Source organism: Coffea arabica, chromosome 10e (assembly GCF_036785885.1).
Source record: "Coffea arabica cultivar ET-39 chromosome 10e, Coffea Arabica ET-39 HiFi, whole genome shotgun sequence".
NCBI lineage: Eukaryota > Viridiplantae > Streptophyta > Magnoliopsida > Gentianales > Rubiaceae > Coffea > Coffea arabica.
Genome location: NC_092328.1, coordinates 3362190 through 3381007, shown reverse-complemented (window position 1 = coordinate 3381007; position 18818 = coordinate 3362190). Strand labels below are relative to the sequence as shown.

The 18818-nt window shown below is 33.1% G+C and overlaps 1 protein-coding gene across 1 annotated transcript; it reads right to left on the bottom strand.

Moving 5' to 3' along the window:
• Positions 1-3555: 3555 nt before the first annotated feature.
• Positions 3556-6446, bottom strand: LOC113712584 (uncharacterized). The gene is made up of 2 exons (XM_027236067.1): positions 6173-6446; positions 3556-3839 (listed from the first exon to the last, which is right to left on the bottom strand). Exons 1-2 carry the CDS (start codon positions 6444-6446, stop codon positions 3556-3558), a joined length of 558 nt encoding a protein of 185 aa, XP_027091868.1.
• Positions 6447-18818: the final 12372 nt, after the last annotated feature.

The following is an 18818-nucleotide window of genomic DNA, read 5'->3' as shown; positions in this document are numbered from 1 at the left end:
GCTTTGTTAGAACAATCTTGATCATAAACAACTTCTTGTTATAGAATTTTGGTTTCAGATATTTTACTTTGAATTGTAGCTAAATGTTAAGATTGAATCATCAAGTCAAAAGAAAAGGGAAAATTAACATAAAATTCATAGTTTTCAACAGCAAATCGTAAAAAAGAAAAAAAAAAAAAAGACTTTCCTACACTTATAGCCGTTCCCCCTCCCCCTTCCCCCAACCCAAAATTCCCGACTCCGCCATGGTTGATTCTCCAAAGTAGATGCAGACCTGATCATGACCGTATCCTAGCTAGAGGAATGAACATGACAAGATGAAATTAAAGCACCACTTAGGAGACAATTACGTATTTAATTTTTCACCTCGAAAATTCTGTGTTTATGGACATGTGGATCTCTAACCCTGGAGTCATCCTCGTCCATAAATTACCTATACGATCTCTGATTTCGCTCGGAATTTGATAAATATTATGGGATTGAAGGGCTCAAAACCATGCTGGGGTTTCATTTGGTACAACTGATAATGGTTTTGGTCGGTACAATTTTACATGGGATGATGCTCTTTTTCCCAAATGTTTATGTTTGATTTAGCCAAAATCATTCATATACAGTCTCGATCATATAGTGATTTTAACATCGGCACGAATAGCTTATCTTACGTGCAAAAAAAAAAAAAAAACTTCTCAAATATTATTTGATCTGCAAAGTAAAGCATACAAACATATGTCAAAGGCCAAAAGGCTACATGACAGGATAGTTAAAACTTAAAAGGATGATGGAAGCAAGCATTAGCAGCTTTAAGCCTTCAACTAATACGTTACAATTCTAATACCAAGGTGCTTTAGGGCAAAGTCTTTAAGGTTGTCGATTTCGTTTTCTTCGATGAATCCAGTGCCATCCAAATCTGCAGCCCTGATTCCATCTTTGCATTTCCACTTTGTAAACCAGCCTCCCGTTTCTCGGACGGCCTGCCGAAGTTCATCCAGGCTAATTCGACCATCTTTGTCAGTATCAAACTTCTTTAACCATTTCCTGAACTCTTCTGGATTCATTTGAAGCTTGCCATCAGTCGAGACATAGCGAGGAGAAGAGTTCTTGATTGGCATTGAATTTGTACCTCAAATAGATTGGCCGCAAGTGCTTAACTTCACACTCTACACACACTAGGATATGGCGAAAGAGATTGTGAAATAGTCCTATACTTATAGAGGCACCTCGACTTAGGCTCCCACCACCAAGAGCGTGATTCACGACATGCACTGTGGTTCGACAGAATTTTACTTGTAATCATTACTTTCCTTCAGAATAAGAATCAAGTTATAGTGGCCTAAAAGCGTCTAACACAAGATGAAACGCAATTGTTTGATACAAAATGGTTGGCTAAGATGTAATTTACTTATAGGTTTTGATTAAAGTCTAATATAGAGTAGGGAAAATAAGGATCTTTGATTAAATTTTCGTTATCCTTTTACTTTAGATCACGTCCTTATAGAACAAATTTTAGAAAGCAGTACAGTAGTATACACTTTTTTTTTTTTTAAGCGACATAAAAAAAAAAGCTTAGAGAATATATTGAGCGTTTTTCTGAAATAAATTCTATATATTTGACATTTGCTTTGACAAAATTTTCTAACCTACCTCGAAGATTTTTCTTTTTGTTTGATTTTTTTGGCACGTACCATGTATCTCAAAGAGTTAAAGCTAGCATGGTAGAAATGGATTAGCAAAACTATGGAACGTACAAGATTTCTTTTTGTATCCTTTATCCGTTCACCCTTTCAGTCGCTATAGCTTTTGTTAAAGATTCCAAATTGTAATGATATGGCCAATACTATAAATAATTATTAGGTGAAAGTAACCACTACTAATTTTAAGAATTAAATCCACATGCACCCTTATATTATAATTAAGAATTCGTACATGTTGCAATACCATACTACAAATCATCAATGTATTCAAGATGTAGTTTTAACACTATACATATTATTTAATTACCTATTTTCTCTCTTCTAGGCAGTATTCCAAGTTGTTTTTTCCATCCCTCGCTAACTCTCCTCCTCCTCTCTAATTTTTTTTGTCCCTTTTAAACAAAACATCTTCTTTCCTTACATCTCTTCCTCGCATGTACTTTTTCTTTGTTTTTTTGTTTGTAATAAAATATCTCCTAGAATTCTTAAATGAGAGTTTCTCATCTCCTAAGACTTCTTGTTAAGAGTTTTATCCTCTCCTACAGATTCCTCCTGATGAGAGTTTTGTTAGTTATTATATTTGTATCATTCATCTAAGTTTTCATAGACTTGGTTGTCATATTGGGATTCTTTACATCAAGCTGTTAAAGCTCACATTAACATTTGGACTTGAATCAGTTCACTAGGAGATCCGGAAGAAAGTAAACATCGTGACTATAAACATTTTATTTTTATAGATGATCTTGGGACAATAAACATTTTATTTATTAATTACTTTTCAAGTTTTACAGTGTAATATTCTCTTAATTTTTCAAATCTATAGTATCTAATTTTGTTCTTTAGATCTGTTTACATCATCTGTGTATGATTAATGTAATTTCTACAATTAGTGCAGCTTTAATAAATGATAATAATATTTTTATCAAAAAGGTAGCATGCTTAATTGAAGAGAACTGATCTATCATTTGGCTACTTGAATTTTACCTATATTCACATCCAATTTTTCTCTAACCAATTCTTCTCATTGTTTCTCCCCCTTTTAATAACTTAATCATTTTCAATAAATTTAAATTATATTTTGTTATGGCTTCTCTCTATTCTAACAAACTTTATTTTTATTTATAAATTCACATAATTTATTTTATCCATATCTATTAAATTTATTTGGTGTTATTTTAATTTTTACTTCATTAAAGTTAGTAGAACTTAATATTCGTTCATGGAAAAATATATGGATTAATCTTTCCTACATTGACAGCGTATACACTATCAACGTTGGATAAATGACAATTATACAAAATTTGAATTTGAAATTCAACTTTTGCACATATGTCATGAATTAAACGGTAATAGTGTATACACTTTCAATGTGTATAAGATTTACTCAAAATATAGTTTTGCATCTTTGTTATTTAATAATTAATTAAAAATTAATATGGTACAAAAACACTTAAATAACAAGTAAACCTTTTTCTTCTTAACAAATGAGGGATGAGATTTAAGAAATGGCGAAGGGATTGGAGATTTGAATCTGGAACCTATAAATCCTAGAGCCTCAACCTCTATAACATGTAAATTTTAAAATTCCTTTTGCCTTCAATAATAATTAGGAGGAGAAATCTAGCCAAATTAGCAACTTGGACCCATGATAATTTATACATTAGCAAACTAATATCTCCATCATTAGTTGCAAAACCATACAGGAATTTGTAATCACAAGTACGACTAGTTCACAGTAGCCAAATACATGCAACCCACTGGGCTTAGCAAAACATACCTAGGATACTTCAAAGGTAGCGATAAAAAGGATCCTTTTACTAAACTATTCGATTCGAAAACATGCACAAGACGAAGATTTATCGGCTTAAGACGTTACAATTTTGATACCAAGATGCTTGAGAGCAAAATCTTTGAGGTAGATCATCTCGTCATCCTCGATGAATCCATTCCGGTTCTTGTCTGCTGCCTTCATTCCACTCTTATATTTCCACCTTGTAAACCACACTCCCTTTGCACGCATAGCTTCCCTGAGCTCTTCTTTGCTAATCCGGCCATCTTTATTACTATCAAATTTTTTAAGCCATTTCTTGAACTCTTCTGAAGTCATGATTTGATGTTTGCCTTTGAAATCGCGAGGTTTGTCTTGGTCTATGATTGCCATTAATATTCTATCTCAAATTATCTGCTAACTCTACACTGGGGTAGGCAAAAGTGACTGAAATACTCCTATATTTATAGAACTACTCGACTTAAAGCTTGTATAGTTGCGTTGGTAATACTTTAAAATATCACTTGCATCATGATTCAAAAGAAGGTAAAGTATACCGCGACCCTTTCACGGAATAAGAATCTATCTACAGTGGTCTAAAAGCTTGACTTACAAGAGTAAATCCAATTATTGATACAGACGGTTGGCTCAGATTTTAGTGAGTTAGTTATTCGTTGACGACCTATAGAACTGGGACAAAAATGCCAAAGACGGCTTTCTTCCGGTTGATTCATGAGGAGTATCAGTTGAAGCAATTATTCTTTGGTTTTATCCCAACTCAATGTGTTGTGTTTGATATGGACGAATATGAATCGCAAGAGGATATCTACTATATCGAATCATATAAATCACTTATGTTTTGCCACCCCAATCTTACTTTATGTTACTTTATATATGGTACTTTTTTTTGGATATAAATGGAAGGTTTCGAGTTAAACTTTTCACTTACATTATCTCTTTCTGTATTATCCGATCAAACCCTCCTCGCGACCTCTCACTTATTTTATTTTATGGTACATACCTCAAAGAGTTAAAGTTTGCAAAACTAAAGAATGTGCAAGATATCTTTTCTGTTTCTTTATCAGTTCACTCTTTGAGTCGCTATGGCTTTTGCGAAACATTCCAAATTGTAATGATATGGGCAATCCTATCAATGATTATTAGGTGCAAGTTACCAGTAAATAGTTTTAAGAGAAATGTTAAATCGATACCATCCCATTATAATTACACAACTGGGGCGGTTATCATACCACAATACAGTTATCAATACATTAAAGAATGTGAATTTAGTCCTTCGCTATTTTTAATGAGGATTGAGTAATTTTGAGAGTAAACTAAGCTTTATATATATGACACGTACGAAAAATTTTATTGCCTATAGCAATATTTTTTTAGGAAACTGCTCGAGAAAGAAATAGTGATAAAATTATTGCATTTCAGAATATATATATATATATATTTATTTATATATAAGTTGGTTCCGCATTTTTAGAAGTTCTATTAGACGTAACGATATCGGAATTGTAGTTTGTAGTAACCACTACTCCTATCAGTTTTCGAAAGATAGGCACTTACAAATTTTAAGGACAAATTAAGGTCTCAGCTTTTACATATTTTTCAAACAGATTAATAAAGAGCTTGGTTCACCACTCTTTGGTATCGGTTTTGAGCTAATTACCCAATTTCAATAGGTCAGTGAAAAACGTAATTAAATATATTTGCACTCAAATTCACTCACTAAAAATATAACTTCCAAAAAGTGCTAAAAACTAATTGGCGAGTGCAAATATCACTTCCCTTTTAAAGTAATCTCTTTAGTTGACCCAAGTCTAGCTGGTTTGTAAATATTTGTAAACTTTCGTATCGTAATATAAGCAATATATGACAGATATAAACTCTAGAAAGGAAAATCCTATTTTAAACAATATACAATTAAAAAAACTAAAAGATAACTCACCTCTTGATTTTTAGAAGTTTTCATTTTCGTATCTATCACTTAGTCATTTTGTATTATTTAACTCGTTTTTTCCTATAAGTGAACTCTTTCAGAAATACTTGTATAAAGCACTCATATTTTTCACATAATCTTATCAAACATCTAGTAAGCTTTTGGAGTATTTTGCTTCCCAAAAATACACTTCAATTTTTTGAAAAAAAAAATAAAATTTGTGTAACATTAATATCATATTTTCCCACATATATATTTAATATATATATTCATATTATTTACATACAAATTTATTTACGTACTTTTTGAAAAGCAATCCATGCAATATAAGTATTGTAATTAGATATTATAACGATCCAAATTCGAGGGTTGGCCCAATAACATTTGAACGTAAATAACATATAATGAGTTTGGACTTACATATCAATTTTTTTTTTCCTAATATGGGAATCTTTTGGGTATCACAATAAATCCCTCGGTCACTTTGAATATCTTTTACCTTCAATAATTAGAAGGAGAAATCTAGCCAAATTAGCAACTTCAACTGGGATAATTTTTACATTTGCAAGCCACACAAGGACTTGATAGTACAAGCACGACGTGGTTCACAGCAGCCAAATACATGACTTAGCCAAACTCACCTAGGCTAGGATACGTCAAGGGTGTAGCGATAAAAAAAGAAACCCTTAACTAAACTGTTCCACGGAAAACATGCACAAGATCGAAGACCTAGTCGATCGGCTTAAACTATTACAATTTTGATACCGAGATGCTTGAGAGCAAAATCTTTGAGGTAGCTCATCTCGTCATCCTCGATGAATCCATTGCCGTCCTTGTCCGCTGACTTCAGTCCGTCCTTGCATTTCCACCGTGTAAACCACCCTCCCTTTGCACGGATGGCCTGCCTGAGTTCTTCTTTGCTAATCCGGCCGTCTCCGTTACTATCAAATTTTTTAAGCCATTCCTTGAACTCTTCCAGACTCATGATTTGTAGTTTGCCGTCGACATTGCGAGGTGTTTGGTCGTGTATGATAGCCATTAACCTTCTATCTCAAATTTTCTACTCGCTTTACACTGTGGTACGCAACAATGACTGAGATACTCCTATATTTATACTAGTATGTACTTAAAGCTTCTAAAGTTGTAGTACTATTTTACAACATCACCTGCATTATGGTTTAAGAGAAGGCAAATTGCCACCCTTTCAAGGAATAAGAATCTTTCTACACTGGTCTAAAAGCTTGCAACACAAGATTAACGCAATTATTGATACCAATTGTTGGCTTAGATTTTTAGTCAGATAGTTATCGGTTGACGACCGATAGAACAGGGACAACAATGCCAGAGACGGTTTTCTTTCGGGTTGATTGATGTTAAGGAATTATTCTTTAGTTCCACCCCGACCAAGTGTGTTGCGTTTGATACTACTTTGATATGGACGAATATTGCAAGAAGGGATATTTATGAAATCCAGTTGTAGAAACAATTTTTGTTTTGCATATATAGAGAAGATGCATGTCAAATGGATAAAATTTGAAGTTCAAGTGTAAATTATTTTTTCATCTTTTTTGGAGTTACAATAAATGTGAGATCACATTCAAAATTAAAATTCCCAGCTGATCGAGCATCCCCATCTTTTGGTACATCTTTATTAACAACGTCCTTTCAAGAGTGAATTTGATCACTTGTATGAATATATATGCTCTTAACCATTTTCAATTGTTCAACCTGACAAGATTGAGTATTTATGAGAGACAGAACCTAGTTTTTTAATATAATAGACGAGAAAAATTAGCGTCATACTACTCTTTTAATTCAAGAGAGAAAATGGCCGTTGTGCTGAATTTAATCAAAGAAAACGAGTTATATCCTAAATTGAAACTGATGGCTCATGATCTTTCTTGCTCTTCATCTTGTGACACACATAGGGGACAAAGCAAAGGCATGGACAGCGTACCTTGGCCGGTTAGAGTATATTTTCTGCTGCAAAATAGGGATAAGAGGGGCCAAAGAATCATAAAAGTTTGGATATTGGAATCAAGAAAAAAAAAAAAAGGAGAAGAAAGGATTCGCCCGAATTTTGTATGTACGTGTAACACATGACGTAGTGTCATGATTATCAAGCAAGTTGTATTTTATAAGCCTTTTGGGTTCTTTTAGTGATCTTTTATTTTTTTGAGTGACTTGAAGTTTAGCAAACTCACCAAAATTACATAGTTGATTTGCAATCAATTGTATTAAATTGATAGAACTAAAAGTATAGAGAATGATTCGACCCCCAATTATTGAGGATGAGAAGTGCCATTTTTGTTAACTTAAATTTTGTCATTCTTTTATTTGGGATGATATCCTTTTTGAAAGCAATGCTGTATTGGTTTTGTGAAATTAAATCTGCATGCGAGACAAAAAATAAATAATTAAAGAGTATATTAAATGTTTTTCTAAAATAATTTTCTAAAGAAACAGCCATCTCGATGGATGTCCCGTCCTATCTTTGGAGTAAAAATGGTCTTTTATATTTGGCATTTTTTTAAAAAAAAATTTCTATAAAGGGAGTAGTAAGACTATTACAAATAATTTGAAGGAGAAATCCAGCACTACTAAATTATGATAATTCTACTACTCCAAAAATTGATAAATTTTAAATGAATTATTTCAACATTTTCTTTTCTATCTTATATATCTAAATTCATAATAAAATACCATCAAAAGTATCATATCATAGAAATACAATTATTATTATAATTATTTATAGTAGATATGGATATGAAAAATTTGGCACCTTTTTTTATAATTAATTATACTAAATAGTCTTATAATTATATAGGAAAATAAATTAATTAAACTCATTACACAAGGTTATTTTTGGGTATTCATTTAAAAAATTGACCAATTCAATATTATTTTAAGGATTTGTTACTGAAACTATCAAATCAAGGGAGGTAAGTATAATTTTTCAAACTATAGCGGAGCTCAGTAAAATTGTCAGAAACATAAGGGGAGGTTTCTGAAATCATCCCTTACAAATAATTTGAAGGAGAAATCCAGCTAGACTTATTAGCAACTTCAACCCATCATAATTTATACATTTGCGAACCAGCTAATATCTCCAATATTAGTTGCAAAACCATACAAATATCCGATATGTCAACTGCGTACCCAAACTACATGCAAATCACTAGACTAAGGAATTAACCATACACATTTCACAGGCCTCATCTGCCAAGGGTACATAAAAAGGATGCCTTTACTAAACTATTACATGCGAAAACGTGCAATTCTGACTGCTACAATTCTGATACCAAGATGCTTGAGAGCAAAATCTTTGAGGTACGCAGTTCTTCCTCGATGAATCCATTGCCGTCCTTGTCTGCTGACTTCAGTCCATCCTTACATTTCCACCATGTAAACCATCCTCCCCCTTGCACGGATAGCCTGTTGGAATGTATGCCCTAAAACAATGTATTTGTTTTTATCTTATACATTCCTTATTATATGTTTTGTATTTTAATAACTTCTTATTTATCTGTTAAATATTAGATACAACCGATAAAGTCCTTATAATATTACTAATGTGATGATAGTCACAAGAGTTGGTGACTATGAGATATCAATCACATTTATAGAAATATTATTAAAATTTCCTAATTTTTGTACTAATGAAATAGGACATCTTTAGTACGATAAAACTAGTACACAGTTAGCCTCTAATTAATGTAATTAGTGGTTGTTCTCATCAACTATGGTATGAAGATACTTAGGCTAATGTGTAGATGATTTGAAAAGTACAAATGCATTGGATGATCCGTTTAGAGATCCCGTTAGGATATCTATCTAGTGCCAATGATGTATCTCTAGTGAAAATTGTGTAAGTGATCCTACGACTTGAGATCACCATAGTATCTTGAGTGTGAATCGCTACATTTTGACTCTATTTACTTGTTACTCTTCGTGAGTACCTTAAAATGTAGAAGTTGGATGTAGTGTGAAGCACGTAAAGAAAATGGGTGATCAAGACAGGATTTACCACTCTGATAGAAGGAGTTGATATCCGGATGGCCACTAGTGAGAAATTAACCCTAAAGTCGACTATTAGGTAAATTGAAGAATGTCTTCAATTTAACCTAATTAAGGGTAAATTTCGGGAACTAGAAAATTTAATTAGTCATCAAAGAATTGGCACTTATTCCTTATTCCTGATTAATTGGATATCTTTGGTGAAAGGATAATAATTACACGGTAATTTTTCACGGAAAGGTTAGGTCAAATTCCCTTGACTAATTCCGAATAATTGGGCAATCACGATGTGTTGCTAGACACCGCTCGTGATTTATAATTATGGGTTAATTATTTATTATAAGTTATGATAAAATAAAGTCGTTTATTTTATCTAATTATTAAACCATAATTATTACCAATACATTCGGGACCTATTGGGTCACACGCAATAGAGATTTAATCCTGGATTGAAACTACGTGAATTATCGGGGTTTAATTTTAAAAGAAAATTAATCCCAGGCCTATTTGAGCAGATAAGAGTAAATGGTTATCTCTTATCTATCAGATGATGATAGATAGAGTCTTGAGTGAAGAGAAGTCTTAGGCTTTTGATTTTGAATCAGACAAGGAGACTTATCATCATATATTATCAGGTATCCCTCTCTCTCGCTCTTCAATAGTTTTTTTGGCTGAGATACAGATACGAGAGGGTGAAGGTAACAAATAGAAAAAGAGAGAATCTGTGAGTGTCACATATTTTTTTTCGAATAAGAGTAAGAAGGGCTAGCAACTTTTTCTTGCTCTTCAATACATAGTTCGTGAGACGACTCAGGGTTGCTCTAGCGTGGATATCAGTAGAGGCAGGACGATTGGACTGCTTAAGGGCTGACCATCCTCAAACAACGCTGCAGGGAGACGCTGCTTGGATTAAGGTAATCCTATAACCCTACCTTTTATACATCATACGTAAAATCTAGGGTGATTCCTGGATGATTTTAGGGAAAATTTTTTATTTTTCCGCTGCGTAGTATCCCTAAAACCCAACATAGCCTCCCTGAGCTCTTCTTTGCTAATCCGGCCATCTCTGTTACTAACAAATTTTTTAAGCCATTTCTGGAACTCTACTGGATTCATGATAAGTTTGCCATCAACTTCACCAGGTTTACTGGGGGTTCTGAAGGCCATTATCCCCATTAATTTCCTATGTCAAATTATGAACTCAATTTGTTTCAAGCACTTAATTAGACGCCACGCATACACCTGGGTATGATAAATTAAATGGACTATAAAATGCTCCTATATTTACAGTTCTTGACTGAAAGCTTCTAAAGTTGTGGGATTCCACAACAACAAGTGCATTATGGTCCAAAAGAATCTATCCAGGTTGGTCTAAAAGCTCGTAACACGACTAACCGCAATTATTGATACAAACTGTTGGCTGAGATTTTAGTCCCTTAGTTATTGGAATTGGGAAAACGATGCCAAAGGAAGTTTTCTTTGTGTTGGTTGAGAAGGATTAGGATAAGGAAACATTCTTTAGTTTTATCCCAACTAAATATATTGTGTTTGATCTGGACGACTATTGCAAGGGGGAATATTTACGAAATCGAATCATAGCAATCATTTATGTTTTGCCACCCTGAGTCTGTCTTTACTTTATAGAAAGGTTAGGCACAAGGGATACAGAAGCACCTTCTTACAAGCTTCTTCCTTAAGATCGTTTGGTCCGTATCCATTAGGATGTTTAATGATTCAAAAGTATTGTGTCTCAACAGCTTGCTCGAGTTCAAGGAAGTGATATATGCTTTTATACGCAAGGGTTAGTACATGTAACCCAAGAAAAGGAAAAGATTGGACTTTAAATCATTAGAATGATATATGATTTTTCTAGCAGGTATCTAATTTATCAGACAAATGCATATATTCATATTTATTGTATTTTTACATTTAAATATTTTCTAAATTAAGTACGTTCTTTCAAAAAATATAAACATTTGTCCATTGACTACCTTTTAGCCAAATCCATATTATACAAAATCGAGCATCACTACACTTTTGTACACCACACTACCTTCTTTTAAGGAAAAGAGTGACTTTGATCACTTCGATGAAAATTTGTTCTTAAGTATCCTTTTCAATTGTTCAAATTAACAAAATTGAGTCCTTATGAGACACAATATCTACCTTATCTACTTGATGCTTACATGCTAAATGCCATTTGTTCAATATAACAGATAAGGAAAGATGCTTACGTACTACTCTTTTATTTCAAGAGAGAAAATGCCCGTTGGACTGAATTTGATCAAAGCAAACGAGATCCAACCTAAAAAGCAACTGATGGATTATCTTTCTTTTAATCTTGTAGAAAAGAACAAAGGGAGAAAAAATTACTTGGATATTGTCCTTAGGCCGGGTAGTGTCTATTAATTTTCTGCAGCAAAAGAGGGGCCAAAGAATCAGAATCATAAAAGTTTGGATAGTGCAATCAAGAACGAAAGCAAAAGGATTTGCCTGAATTTCAATCTAGGCGTAACACACGAGATGTGGTTACATGATTATCAAGTTGTATTTTATTAGCCTTTTGAGTTCTAGATCTTTTACTCATCTTATGTTTGAGTGATTTAAGGTCTAGTTAACTAACTGAGAATTGAGAAAGCATGCTTACAAAAGTACCTAGATTCAAGCCTTCCCATATTTCGGCTCATTCAAAAAAATATTTAGATTTATATCATGCTAATAATCAGATTCCACCACCAGTTTTATCCACCTTATAAACAAATCTATACTAATACTACATTTAAAAGAGCGAATTAACTTGATTTGGCGATTTAGTGATTTAGTTTTCACTTTTCAATAAAATACCCCTACCCTAATTATGTGTTATGACTCCAAATTTGAATGCCATCTAATACATTATCGAGGATATTTGTGTATAATTTCAGAAACCTCCCTTGAGGTTTCTTATTATTCCACATAGTTTTCTTGACATTTTAAAAATTACACTTGCCTCCCTTGATTTAACACTTTGGTAACCAAACTTTAAAATAAAATAAAAAATTTAATGAATACCCTAAAATGCCCTTATCTTACAAAGTTCAATTTGTTCTTCTAAACAAAAAGAGTGTCAAGTTTTTCATGCCAATATTTGTTATTTGATAATCAATGTTAACAATAAATCTTTTGTTGTAATATGGTATTTTTCATAGTGCTTTATTGGACATATAAATTCTTTTTTTGATAGAGAAGAAAGTGTTATTTTGTTCTTTTAAAGTTCATGGACTATTTTTTTAATAAAAATTTATGGACTAATTTAGTGGTGGAACTATCATAATTTGGTAGTGATTTTGGGCCAGTTGGTTTTAATCATTGTTGGCTTATCCTTGATTTGGATGCCAAATAAAAGAGCTACAAAAAAATTTGAGGATATTAAAAGTTATCAAAAAAATATTACTAGTTTAACGTTTAATTTGGACAAATATTAGAGACAACGTTGATAGTTTTTCTATACTTCTAATGAAATATAAGAGAAATGAATAAGAAGGAAAAAGGTAAAAAAAATTATAAAATCCATCCTTTGCATAAGCATGGCAACAAAAGAATTTTATTAAAAATATTAAGATTAGTATTGTCATTTTAAATGGACAAAAGAGGTAGGTATAATGTTTGTTTTAAGTTGGATATAGCAGGCCATATGATTCATGCATTACTATAGAAATCAAGTTTTATCAAGTGTACGTTCTCAAGACCTAATTTATCAGATAAAGATATTAATCAATGATTGTGAGATCTCTAGTTCAAACTCTCCCCTTTTCCCCTTTTATTCTAAATTTAGAGTCTCCCATTCAAAAAAATAAATAATTGAATCAAGTGTACTTATAGCTTTAAGGGGGAAAAAATAAATTAGTTTGAGATTTCTGAAATTTTTAGACAATAATCTTCTTATCTAGAAAGTCTTGACCGAATTAACAATATTGAGTACTTATAAAAGAGCAAATAAACCTAATTTTGTTCAACATAAACAGACGAGGAAAAAAAATTAATTTGTCAGGTTGCTTTTATTTTCTGCTGCCAGAGAGGAGCTACAGATCAAATTATAACCGTTTGGGCTTTGGAATTAACAAAGAAAGGAAAGGATTTGCCCGAATATGGATCTGCCCGGAACCAGTGAAGAGTTATTTGGTGTCATGATCATCAAGTTGAAATTCATATGCTTTTTGAGTTCCTTTCCTGATCATCTTAATTTTTGACAGATTTAAGGTTTAACTCCCAAAAGTACGTAGGTTCAAGCCTTCCCATCTATTGGCTTTATCAGGAAAACATTTACTCCATTCTTCCCTTCTACGCAGAATTATACTGCCATAAACTTTAATAATCAAAGATACATGATTCACATAGTTGACCCCAAGTCACGTACCACATCTAAACCAAACATGCACTCGATTTTGAACACTACATGGCTTAAACACTATGCTACAATTCTGATACCAAGATGCTTCAGAGCAAAGTCTTTGAGGTTGTCGATTTCATCCTCGTCAATGAATCCATTGCCATCCTTGTCTGCACACTTCATTGCGTTCTTACCCTTCCATCTGGTGAACCAGCCTCCCCTTGCACGGATGGCCTCCCGCAGTTCTTCTTGGCTGATTCTGCCATCGTTGTCAGTATCAAAGTGCCTTTGTAGCCATATCTTGAACTCTTCCAAATTCATTGCAAGCTTGCCGTCGCCTGATGGCAAAGTACCATGACGGGGTTTGATTGCCATTGATTGCTAGCTCTCAAGTTAACTACGTACTTCTTAAAGCACTTAATTTCACGCACTACACACACAAGTTTGCTGCCAGAAGTGTGGTTATTGCTCCTAAATATATAGAGGTACCTGGATCAATCTGTTAGCTTCTACAACTGCTAATAGTTACATCACATGCAAGATTCTAGCTCAAAAGTAACGCATAACTGCTTTACTTCGGGATAAGAATTATTCTCCGGGTTATTAAATGCATTAAGGCCCTCAATGTTCAGCGCGATTTGTAGTTTTCCTTCTAATGTTATTTTTGTTATATTTTCTTCCCCAGAAAAACAGCTAATGTCAATGATTTAATAAAAAGATATTGGTACCCTCGGATCAGCAATTAGTAGAAACAACACCTCAAAGAGAGATCCTTTTTTTTTTTTTTTGAGCTTGGTAAAGTATCCTTAAAAATGCATGCCATAAAATATAAGATAAATTGTTTCATGTGTCAAACAAACTCACAAAACAATTGCCAAAAAAGAGTAGCATGTAACTTTTACAACCAAAATCTTTTTCTTGATTTATTAGCACATTTGAATCTCATCTCGAATGCTTTGAATAGTAGCAAGGTATCAAATTTACCGAATTTTTTTTTTAATATAAAGTGAAAGACTTTTGGAACTTAAATTTTCATTTTCCAAAACAAAAAAGAAAAAGATTGTAGCGCCAAAATTGGGCAATAAGAGAAGCTTGGGCTGGTAAGAGAAGGACTGAAGAAAAATGGAAATATTCCAGAGAACTCGTGACATTTTTTAACTTTCAAAACTCATGTGGCTTAACCGAGAGGAAAAACTAATAAAACTAGCATTAGGGGGAGAAATTGCAAATCAAACCAAACGTTTAGGGAGACTTAGTATGTTTAACCCTTAATCTAGTGTAGTTTATTCCTTTTGTTTCCACTTCACTTATTAATTATTTCCTCTTCTATTCTCCGGGCCTACTTATTCGCAGAGGAATCACTTTACTTGCTTTAAAGCATGGCTTCAATTTAGATTACGAATAATCATGCTTCTGGCGTGTTTAACGTGGACGGGAATTACATTCTGTGAGAGAAGATTCTGGCCAAGTTGATTAATTAGATCCAACATTTTTTTAATAACAAAACATATTTCATTAACGGATTGCTAGATATCGTCAAATACGATTGATATACATCGTTGCCCTAATGGCAGATAAAACATGCACAAAAATTGTAGATCTGCAATTGAACAGATACAAAAGACCTGAGAAATTCAGAGCAGATCTAAAAATTACCATCAATTTTAAAATCATCTCCTCATAAAATAAATCGCTAAAACCCAATCTATGCATATTGCAATTATCAGATCTGCTAATCAACAGTTGTAAGTTCCAATAAAAATAATGAGATTTGCCAACATAGACCCAAATCTGAAATAAATTCAGATTTAACAACCAGATCTAAAGTAAATTCAAATTTAAACAACAAAACAAGGAAAAGTAACCCAAAATCTCACTAGGAACTCTTAGGAGAATAAAAAATCTCACTAGAAACTCTAGGAGAAACAAAGATCTCCCACTAACAAAATTTAAAAGAGAATTTATTAGGAAAATAACAAAAGCAAAACCTTTGGGAGGAAGATCACAGAGACCATGATGGTCTACCTCCCGAAGAGGAAGGGATTCAGAGAAAATGAACACTAGAGATAAGTTGGATAAGAGAAACAGAAGAGAGGAATTAAATTTACAAAACCTCCCTCTTGCAACTTGTGAATGAATGTTTGTTAGATCCAATAATTAAGAATAAACAATGTTTTAGTGGGTTTAATGTGGACGGAATTGTCCGATGGGAAATTTATAAAAACATATCTGGCGGCATAGAGCATCAACTTAGATTTCCAATTTCTGACCACCTTTTTCCTTTATTTTGTCTGGTCCCGACGAATTTGAGGATATTTCAAGAGTAGGATTTAGTTACAAAATTGTTAATACATACGCATTTTTTAGAACATGGGACGACTACTACTTTAATAGAAAAAGTACATTACAATATTATCTCTTTGAATAACCTTTTCTTTCATCATTTCCTCAACCATTCAAACTGACAAAAAGACGTACTTGTGAAAATAAAACATAGAATATGACTGACTTTTTCCCTGAAAGAGCTAGTACTAAGAACAACGTATTTAACAAAAGTAATTAAGCAACATAATACTTTTTTGCTATGCAGAATAATGTGTTAGAAATTAGCATTCGTGCATTAGGACGCCTTTTCAGTACGCAGATAAAGATTTTGATAGAGAATTTTGGTAAAATCAACATCACGACCACGTTATAGTTTTCAAAATTCTGGTCAAAATCAACATAAAGATGATACAACAATAAATTACGGGAATGTTGGAGAATAATAGTTGTATTTTTCTTTTAAGAATCTTACAAGAATAATGGTAGGAACAGTTGTTTCTAGCTAGGGAGAATTTGCAAATTATATGAGCAGTGCCATTTACTCTATCTTTGGAGTAGAGATAGAATCAAACAAAATTGACCTGAAGTAGTGAATTATTCTGAAATTGAATCAAGCTGAAGTATAATAACTCATGATGCTTGAAGTTGAGCTTGTCAATTTCTAGCTCAAGGACAAGCTGAACGATATTGTAGCTTACTCTTTGTCAATTGTCAAGCACCAATTAAGTTCGATTTTGAGCTTATACGTATTTTTAATAAGGAATGCAATAAACATTTCATTCTAACAAATGCAAGAATAATGTATTAAGCTTGAAGAGTTTCGAGCAAGTTTTGATCTATTTGTGAGCTATTTGATCCATTTGTAACCCTTTTGGAAGTAAATGTTGAGAAAAAAAAAATCGATATCCTGGTCTACAAATAAGAAATTGAGGGCACAATTTACTGTAACATGTCCGTTGTTAATGAAACACATCATCTGTTAGTGTCATACACATTTCGTCATTAACAGGAGGAAAAAAAAAGGAGGATGATCATAATAATAGTAGCTGCCTAATAAACAAAAAACATATGAAGAAAAGCGATGCAGCAATGGATCTCTTTATCTTATCCTGGTTTATCGACAAGACAAACACGAAAAGAATCGCTTATGGGGCTTGTTCCAGGTTGAAGATCTTCGAGATAACAATCATTTAGCATCTCATATATTCCCATATGTAAGAATCAAGATAACAACAACAGGAGTAACGGGTAAAAGGCAAAAAATTACCTCAAAAGTGGAGCATCCTTCAATGGTGAAATCATTTTCTTACCCATATTTCCTCGGAATATGAGTCTGAGAAAAGACGGGAACATAATTATCGCTTGGAGGCAGTGATGTATATATTCCAAAAGAAAACAGAAAAAGAGGAAGACTTGCATGACTTGGGACGATACTAGCATGTGGGAGACGCTTTGATCAAAAGAAGAAACAATCACGAAAAGAACATACTATTTCAAGAAACTCGAGGTGAAGTGTCGCGTTCAGTAATTGTGATGAATGGGAGAATCTGTGACTAAAGACGAGCTCTTTACAGGAGTTACTTGGTTGAATGGTCTCTTGATATGAACTTAAATTAAAAAGCCAATCATGCAGTAAATCAAACTGCACCAACCATTTTCGACGGTATAAACAAGTATACTAGAAAGGGCCAATAAGTTTCCTGAAACTTTAAACAAGAGTTTATCTCACTCAAATCAAAGAGTATTAATAAAGTCTTCAAACTTTTTTAAAGAATATATTCGGTCATCAGCTGTCAATTAGGAAAAGCAAATGCTATATGGATATTATTTTAAACCTACATAGCTTTTGCTATCTATTCAAGAAAACTAAAAGAAATTACCTGGTAATGTTCTTGGGCGTAATGGATAATGGGTGGCAAAGTTCAAAATCTCAAAGGATGCAAGATTCGTACAAGTGTACTGAACACTGATAGATTTGAGATGATCAAACTATAGTCCCTTTGTTATCGGTTCAAAGCCTAGAGTCCCTTTTGTTTGTGATACTTAGAGATTAGGCTAAGGCAAGAGAGTTCATATACACTTTTCTGGTCTTGCTGCGTCACATGGTTTAGATTCCAACCTATCTTCTTCGACGATAAGGTGGTTTTTTTTTTTTTGGGTTTTAAAGAAATTTTATCTATAATTGAGCAGAATGCTTCAACTAGGCTCTTGTTGTCCGACAAGGGTATCAACTGGACAAATTCTAATTTTCCTTGACCATAGCAAAGAATCTAGACCAACCAAATTGGTGAAGTATACTGTTATTCTGCAAGCAGCTGAGATCAGCTGATGATGACACCATAAATGTTGGAATTCCCTTAAAGCTGAAGACTTGAAGAATTATTGACTAAATTGAGGATGAACGACAAGATTGCCAGAGAACCTCTTGAGAATTACGAAAGACTAACACAGAATCGGTTCTTGCACAGGCACACAAGCTTGCTTGATCATGTGGTCCGACATAAAATGTGAGTAGTCATGAATTTGTGAATAACCAAACAAACCAACCACGTTTGGACCTCAGTATCGAATAGTTACTTTGGACTTTACACATTGCTAATAATTATTTGTTGGTTACAAATATCAAGTTGTTCTCAGACACAATCTCTGACAATATAGCTTGTGGGGTATATATATCTATATATTGACGAATTTGGGGCA